This window comes from Meleagris gallopavo, chromosome 12 (assembly GCF_000146605.3).
Source record: "Meleagris gallopavo isolate NT-WF06-2002-E0010 breed Aviagen turkey brand Nicholas breeding stock chromosome 12, Turkey_5.1, whole genome shotgun sequence".
Taxonomy (NCBI): domain Eukaryota; kingdom Metazoa; phylum Chordata; class Aves; order Galliformes; family Phasianidae; genus Meleagris; species Meleagris gallopavo.
In genome coordinates this window covers 1187516-1211303 of record NC_015022.2, presented here as the reverse complement: position 1 = coordinate 1211303, position 23788 = coordinate 1187516, and the positions used below count along the sequence as shown (strand labels likewise).

The following is a 23788-nucleotide window of genomic DNA, read 5'->3' as shown; positions in this document are numbered from 1 at the left end:
AAAAAAGAAAAGCAGCACAACTCAAAGCTGCTTCTTCTGCTCAGTATATTATGGAACTATCTCAGCAGGGATGTCTTGCATTGAGCCATGGTGAGACACTGCTGAGTTCTCATGTTCCCTCACTGGGTGACTGAGTTGCGTCTGAAGCTGCTCCTGAGCCACTACTGTGCTTTGGTGTACATTTGTACATTCATACTGATGTCTGTTTGCCTCTAGAGGGTGAGCTCTAAATTATAAACTAGTCAAGACCTACTTCAGAAGGAACTAAGCACTGGGGAGAACAGTTCTGTTTGATGTTTCGGTGCAAGAGTAAGGTCAATGCAGGTACAGGCAGACACGGCCATTGAGGAAAGAGTGAACACGATTCCTGTGAAAGTTTCAAGATGGTGCCAGTCACTCCATACGTTTTCAAGGTGGAGAAGAGTCAGCAGAGATTCTCCACGTACCAGTGCAGTGGGACTAGCTTTAATCAATTACCTGTGTTGCTGACTCAGACCCAGAAGCAATCAGAGAAGTATTTAAGTTTAGGATCAAGGGGATGGAGCAGCTGCCTCATGAAGAGAGGCTCAAAAGGCTGTACTACAGGGCTGGGAAGAAGATGACTAATGGTGGAGATGAATCCAGTGGAGATGAGCAACCCTGATACTAGAACGACAGATCACTTGTTGAAGCCAGTAAGAGATTGGTTAAAAAAATACAATACAAATAACTATATGAGACATCACATTTTGAATGTCTGGAACTTGCTACCATGGGAGACTAGAAGCACACAGCAAATTCAGAAAGGGGTTAGACCTGTTCAGCAGGTCAGTAACTGGACCACAAAACTCTTGGTAGCAACGTACCCTGTAGAGCTCCTGTGTTACAGCTGGCAGAACACAAAGGGGATGGACTATAAAAAGCAGCCAGGCTCACATCTCCCTAAAAAGCACCTGCAATTGCCACTGCTGAAGTCTGAGACAGACTGCTGGACACAATCCTAATTCACCCTCCTTTTGCAACACCTGCTCAGTCAAACACTGCCTTCACAATAGGGGATTTGGGATGCTTTCTTTGAACCGTTTCCATTGCAGATATGGGAGAATTACTTAGGAGATTCTAAGTGGAAAGTCAGTACGTCAGTGTGGGTGTGTGTGCATACATATCAACACAGCTTGTTTGAGTGCTCCCAGTCCCAAGGCAGCTAGGTGGGCTGTAGACTTACGCTGAGGCGGCTGAGAATCAAAAGGCATCATCATCTTGGGCCTCATCCCCCTTCTTCCTGCCAGCGTGGACATGCTGTCCTCCGACTCATGCCCTGGAGGAAGAATAATGAAGGTTATTTAGCATGGCAGCAAGACTTCTGTGATACCATACCAAAATGATTTCAATCCTCCTCTCATTATTTCTGGGTGTGTAGGAGGGCTCTACTGTTGGTAAGAGTTTTGTGACTCGCAATGGACAAAACCAGCTCCTCTATCCCTCACCAGGAGGAGGACAGTTAATGTTAAGCTTACAAGGCACTGGAAGGACTCTCAAGGCCATCAGGCAAGCACAGACCTGACTGACGCACCTGTTACATGAACTACTGAAAACTGATCAGTTTTGTTTTCTCACTAAAACATGTGATTCTTCCTTTGCGCAGAGCCTTATGAACTAAGCATGAGGCAAATTAACTACTTGGAAATTAAGAACAAAGAAATAAGATGGCCTAGAAAACTTCAATAAAGAGATTTTGCCAGATACAGTAAAAAATATTTAAACACTCAGGATCAAAGTACTTGCTGATGGCTCACCTCTGTAGGAGTTCCGCCTTTGGTGAATATTGCTGTCCATGGAATTATCAACTGGGGTGATGTCCTGGGAATTGCGAGGGATTGGGGTATCTGTCATGATTGGATTGGGATCTGGAGATTTATCAATGGGTTTCAGCTCCAGTCTTTCATGATGGATCCAAAGGTCAGGAGGCTTGACATCTTTGGAATTCCCTTTGTACTTATGGGACCCGTTCACTGATTTGCAGGCAGCCCGTTTCCTTGGGAGGGAAAACAAATAACATGTTCCTAGATGTATGCTTCCCTTCACTTGGTGGAAAAAGGCAAATTTTCATTGAGATTTCTTTCTGATCTTGTATCCAGCTGAGCGAAAGCCACCCACTGGGCAGGAAGCTTTGAATTTTACATATAAGCACATCTGGCATCTCAGAGCATAGCCCTGCATATTCTGCAACTCTGATGCAGAATTCTGTCTCAAATGGTACACATACTGCAGAACTGTGCTATACACACGATGGAAGTCTAAGCTTCCATTAACAAAAATTAAGTTTCCAGCGCTTATAGCTATTGAGGGAATATTCTAAGCATGAAGTGCACATACACCATGCTGTGCTGTACTCCAGGGCTTACAAACAACCTCACACAATAGCTGCAAGAGCGTGGAAATAGCCCATTACCCCAGTAGCATGGTTAACCTGAAGACTAATGACAAGAGCGTTCATTTTACTGCTGTTCAGATTAGACACAGCTAACTACAGCACGTGTGAGGCTCCTTGTTCCACATTTGACAAGAAAGGTTTCTGGAAAATTGAAATGTAGAGTTCTTGCACTGTACTGCCCACATACTCGCTTTGGACCTTGGCAATGACAGAGAAAGTGTCTCTTCCAGGCAGGGCAGTTATCAGACATGGCTGGGATGTGTGGCTCAGATACCTGACCATACTCCATTCTGAAAGGATTTGCATTTTTGCAGAATGGTTCAGATTGAGCAAAACAAGTGGAAATTACCTTACAAGTTTGACTTTCTCCACTTTCTTAAAACTCTGTTTTGCATAAAAGAACCTCTTCATATTCTAAAAAAATTCAGTTCTCTTCAGTTCTTTGAAAGAACGTGCAGAAACAACATTCAGGAACCCATGAGTGGAAGCATCACTTCTGTCACCAAAATGAGGGCAGAAGTCAGAAACACACCTATATTTAGGATTCTGGAGCACTTCTCTACAGAATCCCACACCAGGTTCTACACCAGTCATCTATCTAAAAATTAGATATTATCATGCATAGCTTGAAAACCTGCTCCACACAGTGAAGTACGTGCTATGAACAGAAGTGAGAATGTGCCTGAGCTGCTGGTCTCACATAGCTCTACACAGATGCTCAGAACTAGAAACACAGGAGCTAGGCCAGCATGCTGCCCTGTCTGAATTGATTCTGCCTCTGATCCTGGTGCAAGCAGCAATGGAAGCTGCATAACAAGAGATGCCAGCTCTCAGATGACCATCTGAGCTTGCAGCAGGACACCCATCAAAGTTTGGTGTGATTACTCACAAACATACAGAGTTGATTTTCAAAAAGGAATGCAAGATAATCCCAGTATTTTAAACAATAATTTATCTTCAGAAAGGAAGAGGTGCAGGTCTATATGAAAGCATTATTCAATTCTGTAAACCACTGATGGCTGCAAATTCTGAAATGCTGATTAGGAAAAGCAGAAGAACATCATCGTCATCTCTACCATAACAGCCACCAACACAGCTAGGTTATCTCGTGAACACCAGAACTCAAACTCATGTTCCAGCACTGCATTATTATTTGGATCTCAGCACATGGCTTCTACAGCCCACTAGACTTCAAAGTAAAAAATTCTAAACCATCATAAAGGACGGATTACCCAGAATTAAAAGAGAAGGATAGGACGGGGCCGAGTGCCACCCAGACAGCTTACTTTTTTTGGTGAGAAGTGGTACGACGAGTGCAGAAAACGGCGACGATGACCACGATCACAATGGTGATGACCCCAACAGACACTATGATGACAAGAAGCATGTTGCTATCCAAGGGGGAGGTCGGACTTCCATGGGGACTGTTACTGCCTGTGGAGCAGGGAGAGAGGGGTTATTTATCTTAAAGACTTGGAGAAGATCCCCATCAGAAGCAAGGGGCACTGATCCGGGCTGGGAAAAAGATGAGTGGAGTGAGCCAGATGGAATTCTCTTGAAATGCTTACTAATTCTTTTGTTATTCACAAACTGTGTTTCTGTACTACTGTTACATGTATAAGGCACTTAATGGATTCATCTCCAACTAACAGTCTATAAAACTTCAAGTTCACCCTACTCAAACAGCTGCCATAAGGAAATCCAATAGTTTAGAGTCTGAGGAGTTAACAAGGGACCTTGCTAGAACCAAAACAATGTGGGCATTCCTTTGGACCCAGTAATCACACAAATCCTATCAGTATTCAACTGCAGGCACACTCCTCCAAAGGAAAACACATTTTATGTAATGCTAATGAGTGCTACCGCAGGGCAGGGCTGCCACAATGCACAGCGCTAATAAGGAGAAGGGGTTAAGATGGTTTTTCTCCTTCCTGATATGTTCTTACTGAATTAATTTTACACTTGTGCTCTACAGCAGCCATTTAAAACTAAACAGAGAACAAGATCAGACTGGTCAGACTGAAGTGCAAACACCCGTGAAGGTATTTCTTCCAAATACCATAACAGTAGGCAAGAGTGCTACGAAAGAAGCCTGATACGATTTCTTGAGTGGGAACAGCTCATGTCGTAAGGAGAAAAAAGTTACGGAAAGAGATCTGATCAGGGCTGGGAACAGCATGCTGCCACTCCAAACAGCACAGCATGGCACACCTACCGCTGAGCGGGGGTTTGTAGTCCGGCCCCACGTCCACCGGGCGGCTTCCTTTCCCTGCAGATCCCGAAGCTGGAAAAGTCACAAATGTGGTAATTCCATGTACACCACCACACCCACGCACAGCCACACGCTGCAGCATTCCAAGGCTGCTCTTTCAGAACTTCTTTCCGAACTGCTGTGAGCACTTTCCCCCCCTACACAAAGGGTGTTCCTCCAAGGGGAGAACCACTTCAGAAGAGCTATTTAATAATTGGTTTCCTGCGCAGCCTGTTGTTCCATCTTAAAAAATATAATAACAATTATTTGCAGTAATACACAGGTATATATTGAGACAAATGGCTTTACCACACTCGTACAGTTAATCATATTGAAGCGGTAATTATACAGGTTTCTCTTCCTAATCCCTAATTACATTAAGTGAGGAAGCAAAGTGCTGTAAATATTAAGTCCCTGCCTAAGCACACAGGCCTGCTTTGAACTTCTCCCCATTCTCTTCCCCTTGTTCCACATTTCCACAACTGACAATGAAGTATCACTAAAATGCTTCTGGTGAAAAAAATCCGGCTTCTTTTGTTTTGTGTTTTCAGTAGAATGCACTAATGCAAAATTACCACCAATGATAACCACACCGTGCCAGGAACAACCTTCCCCTTACAGCAATTCAGGATACACAACAATACACACAAAAGCCCCAAACCACATAAAACAAAAGTCCCCAAATGCAGCACTTCCATAACTGGAAGAAGGGTTTTCCCAGTTAAAAATCCACTCTAAACAACAAATACTAAACGTAAAAGGATGTACATGAAATGGAAATTATGAACCTCGTGTCAAAGTCTGTAACTTAGACAACTGATAAGAACACGGTGAGAACAGCAGAAGGTATCAGCAAGAAAACTAGATGAACCCCAACAAGGCCACTAAGAAGAAAAGATATGTGTTTACAGTGAGAAGTTGGGTGCTGTCTCAAATAATGGAAAAGACGTACTGCAGGACTACTGCGTAATGGCAGTGACCATTAGGAGCTGCCAGTCCAGAGAGGACACAGCACTGAGCTGAAGCACGTTCTCACTTTGAAGCACTGGACAGATAATTTTGCAGCAGCCATGAAATGAATTAAACAGAATTGTAAGCAGTTTGTAGTTAACGTATTTAGATCTGTATGGCCAGGTCACTTGCACTGAAAGGATGGGGAAAAAACAGTGAAGTGACTTCTCTGCCCCAGCCCAGCTCTGAAGACATGCAGAGCCCCAGAGGAGCTTGGAGGCAGTACAACTAACTGGCCAGGTTTGAAAAAGACTAATAGCCAGCCCTGTGCATGTGTAATGCAGCAGGTGGGTCCTTGGTGAGGGCAAGGTCACGGAGCAGCTGACAGCCCGGAGATGATGGCATGCTTCACGTCCATCTTTCTGTTGGATGGAAGCAGGTATTTCCAACAAACAACGTCTGACCATGAACATCATCAGTAACTATGCAGACATGCTATCTTTAGACTTCTATAAAACATTTTACCAAGCACTGTGCAATGCTTTGTTAAAAATAGCCTAATAAAAAAGCAATGTGGCACCTATTAACAAGATTAACAACTAATTAGCTGATAAGAATAAGAATTATAATTGCAGAATCATTGTTCACGAGGGATATTTCTAATGAGGTTCTGTAAAGACCTGAGCTCAGCCAAGTATAATTCAATATCCTTAATAACACTGGGAAGGAAAATTAAAATAATTGCTACTCAAGTTAACAGATGACACAGGATGATGGAGTGGATAATGAGATATGCACAGTCACCTGCCCAGACCAGCAGGGACCACGTGGCAGCTGCAGTCAGTCCAGCTCATCAGGGCTCTGTGCTCACTGCCGCACCACCCCCATACGGGTGCATCAGTGACAGAGGATGCAAATCCTGGTTAGGTGCTGAAAATGTTGGGAGATGCCCGAGCCAAGCACACGCACATTGCACTTCCTCTATGGCCACCGACCAGCCTTTATCCAGCAGCTCACTTTGCTGCTGAGGTTTTCCATTCCCTTCTGTACCAAGTTCAAGTTCACCTGAAACTGTTGTTGCCCATCAGTTGTCTGCACCCAGGCAAACTTGCTTTCATTTTGTGCTACTTTAGGATAGTTTTACTAGGACAAGATGCCTTAACCTTTGCTCTTCTGCTAGGCAAAGGCCCTGCAGCCTGAGTAACAGCCAGCAACTCCTCCTAATACAAGCTCTGTGCTACTTGAGTGTGTGGAAGAACAATTCAGGGTGCTTAGTGCAAAAGAACAACCCTGAAAGAGGGGAGAAGCAAGACAGAACCATCGAGCCCAGAACCTCAGTCCCACTGCAGCTTGTTCCTCCCAGTCTTGAGCAACCTGTCTGGTATTTCCTGAAGGACACAGCTCTGCAGGTACAGATCTTGTCACCAGGCATGTGTTCTGCTGCTCAGCTTATGTTCTTCTTTTCTACATTTAACCTACTGTCGTGATTTATCATCTCCACCCTCCCTTACAGGAATCCTGAAACAAAACTCCCTTGGCTTTTATGATTTATAAATCATATACGTTTATAAATGTTAATCCAATTGTTAGTAGAAGAAAATGTCACTTCAGGATGATAACGTTGGTGAGAAAATTTAGTTGTCTGCTGAAATGAAGTTAGAAGATGAGTGCAGAAGAGGAAACGGCAACTTTTCGATAAAACCTTTTACTCTTCCCTGTTCCATTCCTGCTGCAGTGGAGCACAGGGAGCATTTGCTTCCCCCAGACAAGCCTGCACCTCAGCCAGCATCTATGTTATGAATCTGGGTAAGAAATTGCTCCATAACTGCCTACTATCAACGTTAGTTAGTACAGAAAAGGTAAAAGCACATTTAAGAAATTACTTCTAAATAACAGATTGAAAGCAAGTTAAGAAAAGCTCATTCTCAAACCCTGTCAGGATCTGTTTAATTGTATGTCTAAGCTGCTTGCCAATGTCCTTTTAGCCTCATCCCTTTAGACTAATTCTTCTCCTTTTTATTAGGCTTGCAGCTTTTTTGGAAGAAAGCAAAAATAGCCCTGGGACATTTGCTGTATAATGCAATGCAGGAAACTCAAAGCTACCATTTTTTCAAGGGAGCATTAAGGCTGTTAGGAGCTAACGCTGTGCTCTTCGGGAGTCTGGAGTCTAAATGAGCTGCCAAGCAGAATCTCACAGAAAAAAGGGTTTCTAGAGCAGACACATTTTCCTTTATTACAAAAATAATTATAGATGTAGAGCTCACAAAACAGCACTTGTGCTAATTAGATAGCTGTCTGATCTTCCTCCTCTATACGCTGAGATCTCGCATCCATGGGCAGAAGCCGGGTGGAATATCACTTAATCCAAATTCATTTTGACAGAATGATTCACCTCTGGCATTACCCACTTGTCCATTCATGTGACATCTGACTACAGAGGCCACTTTATATTCCCAACACCCGAACCACAAATAGAGTTTCCAGTTATTCCACTATTAAAAGCACAACAGGAACTTGAATTATATTTATATTTAGAGCAGCAGATACTTGTTTCATTTAGGAGATGCAACAGCACATGGAAAGGAAAACAACACGTGGAAAGGATGGAGTAAGAGAGAAAGCACGGCTGTTCATTTACCTTGATCATTAGGCATTTTATCTGAGGATTCAGCTAGTGGGAAAAGCACAGGGAAGGAAAAAACAAGAGAAACATCACAAGGCTTGAAGCAGCGAGAGATGGAATTTCAACTTTCACACAGCATAAATGGACTTGCTGGCATTAAGCTCTAAATTTTTTATCACAAATACATGGAGAACGCACTGTTACAATTTCCCCTCTTCTTGCTTTTTTTTCCCCCCCAGGATATGAGATGTTTATGCCAGCTCACCAGCTAGCAAGCACTCCTCGATTAGAAAGCCTGCTGTGTCACTGCAGCTCCATCACATTCCCATGAGCTGGTTGGTGCTCCCCAGCTCCAGCTGCTTTGAGCTGCTGCATCACAAGCATGTGACACACAGGACCTCAAGCCTGAAAGCAACTAGAAACTTGTTTTTTAAAATGCACATGTGGGACATGGGCCCTCAGCACAAATAATTAGATGCCCTAAGGGCCAGCTGCTCACTGGGAATAACACAAATAAGCAAATAGTTGAGCAAAATTTGCATATGTATTAACTACATGCAAGAGCAATCAGAGAGAAAATTCTATTCTAATCAAACTTCATCATCTTCCTGTTTTTTTCAGCTTAAATATAAAATTTGTGCTGCTTGGTGTCCTACCCTCCCAGATGTGGCATTCAGAAAATGAGAAGCTATTTGGATGCAGGCGATACTTACCTTTAGGGGTCCTGAACTGGACGGCCTCAGACATGGGCCCCATGCCCTTCGAGTTGCGGGCCTGAATTTTGAAGTAATACGGCGTGTCGAGGGTCAGCTCTTGTATCTGGTGGGTCAGCCTGTTCCCCACCACGGGCTCAATAACCCAGTCATGTATCTCAGCATTCACGTCCGTACTGTAGTAAATGATGTATCCTATTCAAAAGAAGGAAACAAAAGGATTTTACACATAAAGGAACACGACAGTCGTAAGATCTAACAGCAAGAGTTCTATTGACTATTAATGATATTTGCACAACCAAACGATTGTGGGTTTTTGAAAGTGTGTTCTTACATTTTCAAAGATTAAGGATGCATTCATGTATCAGACAGCCTTCCCATCTTAAATGTTAAGCTGTTCAGAAGTACGTTGAGAGGAAAAAATCCACTTAGAATATCAATATTATTTTTGACCACTGCTCATAAAGTATAGATGAATTCCTCATTTCCATCTCTATCTGTTCATGGACTAAATAATGTAAAATAACATAAAGCTACTCTTCTAAATACATCCTCCAAGTATTAACACTTAGAGAAAATCACTAACCTTGAAACATCAAAACATTCCCATGCATAGCTCAAGAAAGTGTGTTTATGAGTTGGTATTAGACACAACTAATGTGATTAGCACTACTTTTCAGTTTCTTAACAAAGAAAACAATCTGAAGAGAACTGAAGCTATCTTGCAGGTCCTCAAAAAAAAAAAAAGTAAGGGAAGAGCGAGTGATGTGTTATTATACTGCAAATACAAACCACTGCAAAGTAAAAGCTTGGCGAGTTCTGCCACACAGAGCACAGAGCCCTTGGCATTGATTTGCAAAAATACAGGGCTAGCTTGGAAGCCTCATGCACAAATTGCCCAAGGAGGCTGTGGATGCCCCATCCCTGGAGGCATTCAAGGCCAGGCTGGATGTGGCTCTGGGCAGCCTGGTCTGCTGGTTGGTGACCCTGCATATAGCAGGGGGTTGGAACTAGATGAGCACTGTGCTCCTTTGCAATACAGGCCATTCTATATGATTCTATGATAAATTGCTGCTTCCCCTGTGCCGCAGACCTTCTGTCCATGGGGGTTACAGAAGGAAAGGGAAGTCAGGCTCTGTGTAGCACCCTCTAGTTCAAGGAAGGAATGGGAAACCTTGCTGATAGCCCAAGTTCATGTACGTCCCAGCAGTCACTACGGCATGGGTGATGCCTGAAACACCAGCTGTAGGTCTGGCATGCTTAATTTCTTCCCTTGGCAGCACAGTCAACCACTGGGGGTAGATTTAATAACTTGCTACTTGTAGTGGACACAAAGGAACAAATCTGCAACTTGTCTCCAAAGGGACAACACACGCACACGGCGACAGCTGAAAGCATTATTTATAGCATAGTGGCACAAGACTACTGAGTTTACTCATGACTGTACTAATTAGTCAGCAATTATAATGATGTAAGAGCATCTGGAATCCAGACTAGCACATTTTAGTATTTTCCATCCATCCCGTCCTCATCAAACAAAGACAAGCGTTGAAAAGACAAGCACCCACAGATGTGCTACGCAGTGCATGGAATTCCATCACCGCACACACTTCTGGTATCAGCGGTGAGAACCAACTGAGTTGGGTTAACAAGTAATTAATTACTCAAGACCCTGTTTCTCTCACTGGCAGTGGCTCTCTCCAGCAGAGGGCACTCAGCTCCCACGTCCCCAAAATCCCACCCTTGGCAATCTGAATCTAATCTTTGGTGGGCTCACCACTTACCTATGTACGTGCATGTTTTAGAAAGCAGAGCTCTAATACACGCTACATATCGAATGGAAACACGTAGGAATAACTGCAAGGTTCTGCTTCACAGTACAGACATTTTCTTACTGGGAAAGAAGATGTGTGAGATCATCTCACTAATCACACTGCGTAAGGAAATGCTGATCTCTTTGTACATTGCCTTCCCTTCTCCACGTCCACACAGGATGTAAGGTGACAGGCTTATCTTTTTAAGAGCATACAGATATAACTGAGGGTTCTTTGAGCCTTATGTTTCACACCTGCCTCAATGACCTCACTGGCTGCTAGTGAGCACGTCCTTTAACCTGCAGTTAAGATTAAGGCCCTTGTTGTTCTGCTCAAATCCTCCTTCCCATACAGAGGAGAGAGAAAATCTGAACACTGCCAGCACGCACAGACAGCAATGGCTCAGGCATGGCACACAGAGCAAGGGCTGCTCTGTTCGAGTTGTATCCGTGTTACAGCTCTTACCTGCAGCCTCTGTGCTACATGCTCAGAGCCACTTTGCTCTCCTGGGGTCTTTCTTTCCAGAACACTTAAATTATTGTAATTAAATACTTAATGATGCTGTCTTACAACAATGCTCATGATTTTACTGTTCATACTGAGTGCAGTATCTCCACCATCCTGCCTTTCAGAGGAATCAGATTCATTGTCTCCCCTGTCTGAAACGTGGGCTACAGCACCGTGTGATCAGACTCTTCCCCTGCTGACAGGTTTCAAGGGTTTGGTTCTGCACTGAATTCTGATAACAGAAGCAAAATCACACACCGCAAACTATATGCCAATAAAATCTGCTTTAAGCAGGGGGGGAAAAAACAGAAAATTGAAGTGAATTATTTCAGAAAGCCCTCAGAAACAGAATCCAAACAGAACGCTTCCTGAAAGGTAACAGTAATTATTATTCTCCATAAATGATTTATCCGACATGAAAGTGATGCAGTTACCAAGTCAAATAACAGTTTACTCCTAATGATTATGTCAGGGGAGTAATAAACAGGCTCCAAATCTGCTCTGTTCCACAGCAATGGCAGAAAGATGACAAAGTGCTCTGGGACAGAGCCTTCTAAACAAGATCCTGACAGGCCAGGTGCATTACAGACGAATTTCTGGAGGCACATGGTTAGAACAGTGCAGGCTGATGAAGGCAAAGGTTATTGAGACATTTAAACTTTCAATTATATTTCTGGTTCAACTCCCATTGTACACTGCAGTTACAGTTTATATCTTAATATATTTTTACTAGGTACAAAAGTAAATAATTAATCTGAGCCACTAACGAGATTGACAAAGATGATATTGAACCCCGGGATAGCTCCGGGCTAAATGAAGTATGGAACATGTTCACGTAGTTATGTAGATTACATTCTGCTGTTAACAAGCTATCCTCTATCTGCCTTTATAGCTCACGCAAACTGCACCTGTAATTTTGCCGTTGGCTTCGGACGGAGGCTGCCAGTTCACAATGATGGTCCGAGGCTTTCCCTCTTTGCTCACCACAGTCACATCCTTGGGAGGCGAAGTAGGAACTGCAAACAAACGGAAAACGAGCCATCAGAAACAGCGTGCCCCATTTCACTGGATGGAAGGAACCTCAGCACCTTCCCTTTTTACTGGAGAGAGGCACACACAGTAATAAAACCTCTTCAAACCAATCTGCCATCCTCGTGCGGTGGCAAAGGCCAGCTGGAGCACAGCACTGCCTTCCCAGGGGAGGTCCCCTGTTCCTAAAGCCTTTCTATCGACAGGTGCTGTGATTTGTGACCCAGTGAGCACAGGTGTCTTCAACATAATGCTGTCTTTGCAGAACTGCAGCAGATGGCATCTGTGACTTCTAACACGAGTTTGTTCAGACATCAGGAAAATTACATCAACTTGTGGAATAAATACATGTATATGCAGAGACATAAGAAATATCTCCACATTTTCAGGTTTATGGTGAGACCAACACCTGGTAACATCAAATCTGAATCAGTAAAGCAAATCCACCAGTGGTTTAGAATCACCACCTGCAAGTCCCACCTTACTGTACCTAAGGTTTGTGATTTGCAAGGAAACGTGCACCACAGAAGCATCTGCAATCCAGAAATATTTGGAGAATAATCATCTAACCTCTCCCCTTGTGTTTTCAGAGAGCAAAGCAGAGAGAGAGCAGGAGAGAGGAGGAACTTTCTGCTCCCACCAGCCCCCTCCTGCTGGAAACTCAGGAAATGGCACAAACCACTGCAGTGCAGAGACTGAAACCTGAGCCCTTTCTTGCTGGGAACTCAAACATCCAGCTGGGGCTTGGATTAATGGCTTTCAAATGCATGGAGCCGGCCTCCAAAGGTGCATTAACCAGCTACATTTGGAATGCCACGCTATAAAAAAAACACGAGACTTTTAATTAGGTTACTTTTAGCAAAGTAAATCTGCCCCGGATATTTAATACCAGCATAGGAACATTTAGTGCTTACGCAGTGTTTTTCACATTGGAAGAGCTTTATGTGTAGTACCTACTAGAAATTAATCCGCACATCCTCTGAGCTGGCTGCCTGTTAGCTCCACGCAGAATAACAGTTGGAAACCAGGGCTGGTAAAAGCAAAACTCGAAAACTCCTGTAATTATTGTCCTAAGGACTTAAAAGCACGCTCCTCAGAAAGGATGTAAAGCACGAGCTGAGGCCCCGCAGCGAGCTGCAACACCCACACAAAGCAGGGCTGCAGCACCAGGCCTCCAGAGATCCATACAGCACGCACCAACTCTGACAGCAGTTACCCCAGACCTCTCTTCAGCATCAGTTGTGGTGAGAGTCATATGCAGCTCTGCGAGTCGTGAGTATTCAAAAATAATGAGTCACACACTCAGGAATTTGGCAAGTAATATAAATCACAAGATCTGTTATGAGAAAACATACTTAGCCTTTTTCTTTTCTTTTTTTTTTTCTCCTTTGCCTTCTAGTTCCCAAGCTTTTAGGTCATGTTTGCAGATACTTTTTACAACCGCCCCAACTAGAAATGGACTTTTTATTTCAACAGAAAAAATAAAACTGTATCACTGTATCTCTCCTCCATTCCTGCACTTTCTGAGTTTCAAATTCCTTTTAGGATCTTTTTTGCGTGCAGCATTTGCTGTTGCTGCTCTTAGCAAAGGGCTCTAGATGAGAGCTGTGTGTGCTGCCAGCACAAGTACAGGTACAGCACTGTAATGCAAAGTAACTGGAAGGGAAGCGAGCCTCCAGCTGGCTCCATGGCTCCAAGCTTTTCTATTTCTGGGGAGTGCATTCTTGTTTCAGAGCACTGGATGACCTGACCAATTCTTCACATGCTTGATTTTTTTTGCTAGATTTTAATCAGGTAGGAGAACTGCTGGGTAATTTGAATATGCTCTTTCCTGTCCTTACAGTTCAAATACACAGGCCCAGCAGCACAGCAAGCAGTGGGTTTAACAGCACAAAGGCCATTTCACCCCGTGGGATGGCAGGGGCTAACGAGGGGCAGGGCCCTGCAGCTGCACTGCCAGAGCATCACTGCCACAGCAGGGGAAGTACAAAGCATCGGTGGAGAAAAAGGCTCCAGGTCTCATTTGGATGTCTGAATTTCTCGTTTTTGATTCATTTGCCTCGTGCACTTCTTCACTGTAATGATTCTCATCGTATGTATACCGAGTTTTAATTATTATTTGCTAAATCATTTTCTTTGTATTTGTTATTAGCATAGTGTTTGTGAGATGTTCCAAACGTATGCTGCTTCACTCTCCTGTCTGTGAACTGTGGTGCATTATTCATTACCTCGCTGTAATTTGATGTAAATTTTTTTGCACGCAATCATCCCTTTGAATTCTGGAGTATGCTGTTTTTTAATCAGAATTTCTGACCAAATCCCAGCAAGTATTCATCAGCATAATCATCCTAAAGGCAGGCAGCTCCTCCGGCAGGATTGTGGCAGACAAGACTTGGTGCATCTCATCAGGAACGCCAGCCCTTCCCAACACACACAGATGAGTACCTAGTTCAAAAGTTGTCCCGTGTGCTGTCATACTCCACGTGCTCGATCTTCGCCCCTTAGTCACCATCACGGAGAATTCATACAAGGTGTTTGGTTTTAACCCAGTCACTAAATAGCTCAGAGTGGTCGCGTTGGCCGTCTGGAAGAAAAAGAAAGCATCAGTAACTCCTGAACTGAGCGCCATCCACCACCAGCTCCAGGCAGCCCTCTCTCAGGAGCGTGTCTAAGGCACCTCAGCATCGCTGCATTTCATAACCATCGTCATTAATTTGCTAACATTTCTGCTCTGTCATGCAATTCATTAATCAACTGTTAATCTGCTGTTGTTTCAGTCTGAACTAGAAATTCCTTCTGCAATCAGCAAGAGCGTCTAACAGCAGCCAATTCTAAATTAAAAAAAATTATATAAGAAATGCAAAGCAATACGAGGTCCTGGGCTCACTTGTTATGCAGCAGGCTGAACCACTGACTGCTGGGGGGCGATAATTTACAGCATTTCATTAACTGATGGAGCTAGGGAAAACAATGAAGCACGGCCAACAATAGAGGCCCTTCCTGAAGCCTGCATCTTCCTCATTAAATCCTGTCAACATTTTCATTATATTTTTAACACACGTTAGAAATATACACATCAACTGGAGGTACAGGTGCTGAGAGACGTGAAGATAATGAAGCTTTAGGGGTGGGTTTTTTTTCCCAAGAAAGAGCTGTTGTTTGGGATCAAACACTGAAAGGTGCATACAGCTCAGTGAGATCTGCAACTGCCATTAAAGGAGTAAATTCTCAACCTTTACATTAAACTGCCCGACGGGTGTTTTACAGGACTTGAACACAAGCAGAATGTACTTGGGGCCTATGAAAAAAAGAGTTCTGCATCTATCTGCATTCCTTACCTTCACCTACAGTAATCTAAATGTAGAATAACAGTTGTTCCAAAGTTTGGCAGGGTCATACAACAACCGCTTTCAGAAACTGTTTTCAGATCATTCTTTTTATCGAGGAAGAGACCACCTATAAATGCACATTCCTGGAAGTCTCGTAGAATAATACAGCCCAAACTTGGCAGAGAAAACCCTTATTTCTCAAGTGCGCAATGACAGCTTTTTCGTTCCACCAGCTCAGAAGGCTGTCAGCAGGGTGGTACCTGAACGTGTGCCGAGCACTTTGCCTGGTCACAGGGGTGCATTTTGCCAGTTAAGACATCACAGGGGTTGACAGACCGTAAAGATATCATAAAACTGCTCAAAACCAAATCCTCCATTATCTTTAAACCTTTACTTTTACAAAATTCAGTGTCATTTCAAAGCAGAAGTGATTACGGCTGAATGGTCTGGATGCTTAAGTGTAGAGCAGGACAGTTCTATTTGCTAGTGACAAAGCCTCCCTGTGCAAGCAGGAGGCACGTGGTCGGAGCAGCTCTTCCCCATCTGCCCAGCAGCCCCCCAGCTCTTTGCAGCACAGTGCAGGGCCATGGGGAAATAAGGGATGCATCAGTGGAAGCTACAAAAACCTTTGGCCTGGACAGTGAAGTAGTGACATGTCCTAAAGAGAAATTTTCTCCTCAAGGCTGGTTTGATGAGCCTGCAAAGCACCCCTGTGAAGCACACTGCTTCCTCCTCTCTGGGGTCTGCAGAGATCCCTAACACCATCTCAGCCTTCCATTCTGTTCTTAAGATCACAGTATAACCCTAGTACTAAACCCTGCTCACGTGCCAGAAATAAATACCATCAATACTGCTCTGTAAAATAGATTTTCTTTCACACAGCCCTCTAAGATCCACACTAAGATTCCATATTTTAGCGACATAAATCACAGGTAGGACAGCCCTGCTGCACCACAAAGGCTCTTTGCGAAACGCTCTGATCCACATTAGTGCAGCTACATGGCTCAAAGCACAGAGAACTCCTTCAGCTTCTGCTTCCGTGCCGATGTGCCCCGCACTGACACAACTCCTGCACAGACTGCAGGCAGCACGGCTGGTGGAGCTATGAACGTGTGCCTGGTGCAAGCTGCAGCTTCCTTGGGCAATACCTGGGGGATGTCAGCACAGAGGGTAGGAGCAAACATACACAGCTCTGAATGCACTCCATCAACGTGCAAATTACCGAGGAGAGTGGCAGATGAAAACACCAAGTGGGAGAGACAGAGCTGTGGCTCCTTGAGAACGTGCTGAAGAGATCTGTGCACAAGGCTGACACAGCCAAGCAAAGGGCCTCAAAGGATGCAACGCACAGCAAAGTTGCCAGGGACAGCCAGGAGCAGCTACAGGCTTGCCCTGACTTAAGACAATTACCAAAGAGCTGACTGAAACACAGCAGCACATCTGTGACATGGGTTCTGCCTGCCTCAATGTTACCACTTGTTATTGCTCAACCGAGCAGCACAGATCCACCTTTGAAACAAAACGAAAAGGCAGAAGTGAGTTCTGCAGACATCATGCTGCAGGAACAACGATGTAGGGCAAATGCTGTCACACTTCTGCCCTTTGAGGCCAACGCTTTTCAAAATGAGGAATTCTGAACTATATTCCATCGCTATGTATTTATTTTGGGTCAGAGTAAAACTTCTCGGCCCCCGGCTGCCATCACTGGGAACAGTGGGAGTACTGCATTTACCAGCTCTTAACTAATGAAACTGCAGCATTGTATAAATCACTCCTGAGACATCCTCTGCACATGCCTCGGGAATGCGGGCTCATAAATAACTCGCCTTTAGAGGAGGAACACACGTACATACATTTTCTCATTTCAATCAAAAAAAATATCTGGTTTGTAACAAGATTGCTCTCTAAGAGCATAAAGGGATCTCCACACGCTGGAGGTTTTAACAACCCTTTCCTCTGAGTCTCATTTCCAGTGTGAAACTTGCAGTCAGCACTTTCTGAGGCCTTCAAATAGCTCTGGAAATTAAAAAAGGCAACCAACCGACTAAGATGACCCAAACCAAAACACCCAACCCCAAATCTACTCTCCAAATCAAGGCAGGCAGCAACACGATATCATTAATATTAGGTATTTTGCACCCACCCTGTTCCCAGAGGGATGTTTCACTAACAATGTGGCATGAACAGAAATGGTTGTAAAAAAGAAAAAAAAAAAAAAAAGACTTAAAAGCATAAGAACAAACATTTGCCAGTCGGAGGGGGTGCATGAGTCACCACACACAGCCAGCCTCCTCTGCTAACTGGAGAAAAGCCATCAGCAGCACGTACTTCACTGACGTGTTATTGGCTCCTCTGCAGGTAAGCCACACAAAGCCATCAAGTCAAAGTAAGGGCAGAAAGGAGGAAATGGTCACCATGTCTGCAGCTCCACAGCAGAAAGTCGTTCTAGAAGTGCCTTCCTTCCTTCCCTTTCTTTCCTTCCTTCTTTCCTTCCTTCTCTTGCATGCATACTCAATGCCCTACCACAAACACACCGACTTCCACCAACCCCAGGAGCACCTCTGTTGATTTAACAGTGCACCACTGCTGCGAGCACATTCCGACCACCTCACATAAAACCAGGTTCATACCTACACTAAGCACTACTCTCAGCTTTAGCTCAGCCCTAAGCAGAACACGAAACTTCTCATTACAATATCCCAGCCCTGTTAGTGCTGTTGAAACGCCGGTACCTTGTACTTTGTATTTGCAGGAATATTGGTTTTCCAGCGAACTGTGTAGTAGCGAGCATCTGTGATCTTCTGGTTCTTTGGCAGAGAGTTGTCTGCCCAAGTGATCCGTATGGTGTCATGGCTCAGAATGGAAGCCTGAACTCCCACCGGTGGCATCATGGGAGATGGATCTGGCACTGGAGTGTATGGAGCATTAATAACAAACAAATCAACTTCGGAAGTGTCTAGGGAATTGATGGGTAAAAAGTTGTGTATTATAATTAAAAAGGGAGAAGGTGGCATTTTAATGTAAACAAAAACAAAAAAAAAGGGGAAATGCGGGGTAATATAATGAAATGAGAGGTGAGGAATGGAGAAAAAGAGAGAAAAGCCAGAGTTAATAGGTGACATAAGTCTGGTATTACAATAACTGTTGCATCGTGTTCCCTCAAGACAGTGATGACATATCTATACTATAAAGTTTGCCACCCAATCATTAGCGCTGAACGCATTCAATCACAGCACTAAGAACCCCAAGCATGCAGTAATTTTAATTTTGAATTTATTTGCCTCAGAACATCCACTTGCAGAAAACAATGTGGAGGAAGTAGAGCTGGACTACTTCTGGTGGTAAATGCCACTCCATAAGACTTACTCGCATCAGCTTTTAAAGAATGCTCATGGCAGGCACTATGTTCTATGTGCCATGCAAATTTGCAATAAGTGAAGAAACTGCAATTCCAATGCCCTCTATAAAATCTATCAGAATTATTGCTTTTCGGCAAATTAAAACAAACAGAAGTGTTAACATCTGTCCCAGAGGACTAAATAATGCCAGCAGTCTAGCAGGGAGCACAGCGAGCCACACAGTAGTAGAAGCTCGCTTGCAAACAAATTTATCTTTGTATTAACGTGTTACAAGATGAAAAACAACTAAGCCAAGAACTTGTTTAATCTAAGTTATGGCAAACTGAGACTCAGACAAAGGAAATGCATGCATCACATTCAAAATCTCAAAGTAAAGACACGCTAAAAATTTATACTTGCCCCCAAGAGCAAAACAAGAGCAACACCCATTTGTGCTAACTTAATGGTTAACGTTTCAAATAAAAAACATCTGTAAGCCGTTCAAAGATACATTTTGTAACCAAAAAATGAAATCATTTTTAGTTGGTTTAATAAGCAGAAGAACCATGCAGGGCAATCACTGAAACAGTAAGGCTAATCAGTTATAGAAATGGAGAGTACTTGATGACACCAAAAACCAACACTCCTGCACTAGAAATAATGGCATTTTCAACTGCTGTGCAGGAGGCATGCTGACAGCTCTCAGCAGTGCAGAACACAAAGGCAGCCCCTGGCCCTTACCCGAATGAGGCCTGGTCACTGCACTCTCATAGAGAGGAATTCCTTCACCAACATTGTTGAATGCTTTCAGAGTTATGACGTAGTGTGAGCTCGGGTCTAAAGGAAAAAAAATAGTATGATTTTAGTACAGACTGTTAGTGCATCTTCTTTTTTGCCTCTGTGCTTTCTCCACTTTGATCAATTTTTTATTTCATGTATTTTTGTTAAAAGATAAGAAGTTTGAACTGAGGAAGTCTCCATGCAGACCTTTTACTGTGCAATAGCTCTCCCATAGCAGATGTCTGTAGTCACAGCACTTCTACCTTAGGTACAGCCAAGATAACAAGAGAAAACCCTTTTAAAATTTTAGGTTGCTCTACTGCAGCATTATCCAATGCCCTAATTTTAGGGAACTTCCCAATCCTAATATTTATTTTGCTTTCAGGCTATCTCGCCTACCACAGAGAATTCTGTGGCAGGGTTACCCTGTATTTCTCTTTCAAAGCAGATGCCACCATATCCTGGTGACATGTTAGTTTCTTTTTTTTTGCCTGAAGCCACCTGTTCACAGCTCCAGAAGGAAAACAAGGAAAAGCTGCTCTGTGTCAAAGTTTATGTTTGTCACTGATGAAGGCAACACACTTTGCATCCAACTCAGCAAGTTCAGGATTCTGGGGTTTTTTTTGCTCTCCCATTTCCTCCATCAACAGAGAACTGAGTTCATTTCCAACTTATCAACTGTTTGGTTTCCCAACTTATTGCCTTCATAATGATAAAGATCCTCTTAGAAGACATGCTTGCAGTTTTATATCTTCATATCATGATAAAAAACAGCAACATGCACTGGAGGTGAAATCTGGGTGCTGATGCTAATCTGCTTTCCTTACCCAAGTTTTCAATGGTGTAGTATCTCTGTTTATAGTCCACCTTGATGGTCTGTGCGTGAGGACTGCCGATGCCATACCCTATGGCATAACCTCTCACCACGATGTTCTGGTTCTCAGGTGGAGTCCAGCTTACCACAATACTGGTGACCAGAGGACGGACGTGTAAGGAGCTCGGAACTTCGGGAACACGGCTTTCTGTTGAAGAAAAATGATGGATTTAAAGGATTTCTCCTCAATAAAGGTAATTACATGAAGAACCATAAACTAATAAGGTCAAATGCAGCACTTGTACTCTGCGAATGTATTAAAATGGGTATGCTCCAAAGGAGAGAGCTTTATTGTACAAGAGAGAGCAAAGAGCTCGCTAATAAGCAGATGAAAGTTAACAACTAATACATTTTAACAGACACCCTTTTAAAAGCATCTGACTGTCATCCTGAAGTAAAGCATCAGATCTACTTCCAGGCAGACTTTTCTGATGCTTCTGCATGTTCTTCCCAATTTTAATTTTTCAAAAATATGCATTCAGTTTATCACATCCTGTCCACAAAGCAATCTGCTTTTAGCTCCATCATATTACTTACTGTGGGCACTAAATAATTATCTCGAGAACACAGTCACAACCAAAGGAAGGTGCCTGAGCTCACTGTAGGACTAAATAGAACATTCCAAAGCTCAAACCACTGTCACTAAACTGCACGCAGCATTTTTGGCAAAGGTCTTCTGTAGTTTGTCCTGTACCACCACTATCCTTGTCACTGTGTGGGTCCTGAACTCTCTTCTGCATAACTCACAAAATATACGCAGCGATTCACATTCATCCCATAGGAATGAAACAACAGATGCTTGAACCCTACCCCTGTGAGCAACACAGATCTCGCTGCAATCCAACAGCAAGGTGGAATCGGGACCCTTAAAAACAGGGCTGATGTTTGTGAGATGTGACTGCGGTCCCCCAGTATTCTTACTAGAGAACTTTGCCCCAGTGTTGAACAGAGGCAAAAGCAAAGCAAAAGCACAGCTGCACACACTGACATCCATACCTTGCTCATAGCTTCTCAGAAGTGGGGTAACTGCTTCTGTCAGGTTGCTGGAGCCCACTAACAGACAGTTTGTGTGTGCAGTAGTAAGTTGAGTTCCCCGCTCTAAAATAAACTGTTCAGAGCGTTCTGCTTCCTGCAGAGATTTCCTTTTAATGAAACATGCAGCTTTTATCTACAGGCATTTAATAAAACACCGCAGCAGTATTACTTGGATCATAATATGCCACTGGCCTGCTTGCCAAGGGAGTTTATGGTCTCCAGCTGACACAGCTGATCAATTAAAGTTCACCACTCTTAAATACAGAAAAGCTACAGAATTGCAACAAAAGAGATGCTGTTTTTAACTGCACAGAAGCCACTGCACAGGGGATAAACTTTATGCAAATCTTTAACAGTCTCTGTGTATGTGCTCCTGGTGGGACCTGCACCAGCCTGCAGAACGGCATGGCCCCACAGCACAGACCTGTAATGGGCTGCTCCTGTTGGCACTGATGGCACTATGACGTTCATTATACTCTACTTAAATTCAGAAGCAGACAGAGTGGAGAGGAATTAAATGTATGCACATATATTGAGCCTGAGAAATTAAACATGAGCTGTAAATATGCTCTGTGTTATTAAATATACCCACATGAGCTTGTTAGAGAAAGGAAAGCAAAACATCCACATCTCCTTCAGTCTGGGGAACAAGTGGTTTCTCGAGCAGCGAGGCTGTGTCACATCCAGTTAGAGGACGACAGCCACATACACAAGTCATTTCATCTCTAAGAAGCAAATTCTAAATAGCTACAAAACCAAATTCTACAGTTAGCATTAGTTTTTCTGCTGCTCCTGATTAAGCAACAGAGAGGGGAAAAAAGAGGACAAATATTGAGTTGAGCATCAACTTTGCATAACACAAAGATTGAAAAATGGGCTTTCTGAGGGGCAGACCAGCTGACTGCTGAAGCAATCTTCCAACAGCACAGAACAAACACTGGATTTCTTCTACAATTCTGTCTTCCAGCTGCTGCCACAACTGAATCTCCAGTCACACAGAGGTGACAGACATTACTGGCATTTTGCACCATTAATTCAGATAGAATAACCTCTAGCTCCTTCCTAGCACTGCAAAGAGGGAGACTGGCCTGCAAGAAGCAGAAGGTAACTTTTGTTCAACAAAACCAATCAAATGCTTGTTCAGAATGGAAATGGGCTACCCAGCATCAGCAGGAACATGTAGGAGCTTCCTTAGAGATCTGCTGCATTCTTTAAAAACAGCACTTTTCTGCTGCAATTTCAATTGCTCGTAACCAACTTCTAGAAGATGCTTACGGATGTACTCATTTGAATTCTGTGACAAATCAGATTCCTGCTTGCCATTTATTCTTGCATTGTTAAATACCAAACCCCTGGGCCAACCAACAGAGGTCAACATTTTTCACAGAACTTGTTCTTCTTTTATTGATAACCTCTGCATGGTTCTGTACACCACGTATCATGAATCTATGGCTTTGACAGAGAAGTCTTCATTTCTGATGGAAGATCGGGTCTATACTAGTTGACCAGCACTGAAAATACAATCAATCTTCTTTTTTTTTTTAATAATCATAGAATCATAGACTCTCTAGAGTTGGAAGGGACCTCAAAAGGCCATCTAGTCCAACTCCCCTGCAATGAACAGGGACATCCACAGCTATGAGGGCACAAGTAACATTAATGGGGATCAAATGTCCTCTTTAGAAATTATAAGGAAATCAAAAAGAGAGGAAAAATATTTCAACAAAGCAGAACCAATATAACACAGTGGTAATGCTGCAAAGCCCTAGAGGTAAAAGCGATGCTTTCCTCATTCCCTTTCCTACCGTGGCATCTCTCTTGTGTTCAACAAAGTTTACATTTGGACCCCAGCTCTGCAGCCCTCGTGCAGACACCGTGTAGGCTCCATGCTGTAGTCAGCAGGCCCATGAGTCAGCCACTGCACTGCTGAATACCAAATCACCACCTTCAGAACTCTGAGGCGTGCGCCGATGGTTTCATTAGCATAATTTAGGTGCTCCAGAAATGCATAATCACTATTTTGCTTCCTGCAAGGAAAACAGTCCTCCTACCTCCACCTCGTAGCGTGTGAACATCTTAATGATTAACGAGATGAATTTTATTACAATATAAAATTCCAGGCATTATTATT

The 23788-nt window shown here is 43.4% G+C and overlaps 1 protein-coding gene across 1 annotated transcript in view; it reads right to left on the bottom strand.

Annotated features, from left to right (window-relative positions):
- The window catches only part of NEO1 (neogenin 1), a 125333-nt gene that overhangs the window by 8622 nt on the left and 92923 nt on the right, over nt 1-23788 (bottom strand). The window contains exons 15-25 of the mRNA XM_031555202.1: nt 20576-20770; nt 19710-19805; nt 18363-18586; nt 14747-14885; nt 12181-12288; nt 8952-9146; nt 8254-8286; nt 4629-4697; nt 3700-3847; nt 1776-2014; nt 1205-1297 (exon numbers count right to left, since the gene is read on the bottom strand). Of these exons, the coding sequence (XP_031411062.1) occupies nt 1205-1297; nt 1776-2014; nt 3700-3847; nt 4629-4697; nt 8254-8286; nt 8952-9146; nt 12181-12288; nt 14747-14885; nt 18363-18586; nt 19710-19805; nt 20576-20770 (1539 nt within the window). The remainder of the gene's footprint in view (nt 1-1204; nt 1298-1775; nt 2015-3699; nt 3848-4628; nt 4698-8253; nt 8287-8951; nt 9147-12180; nt 12289-14746; nt 14886-18362; nt 18587-19709; nt 19806-20575; nt 20771-23788) is intronic.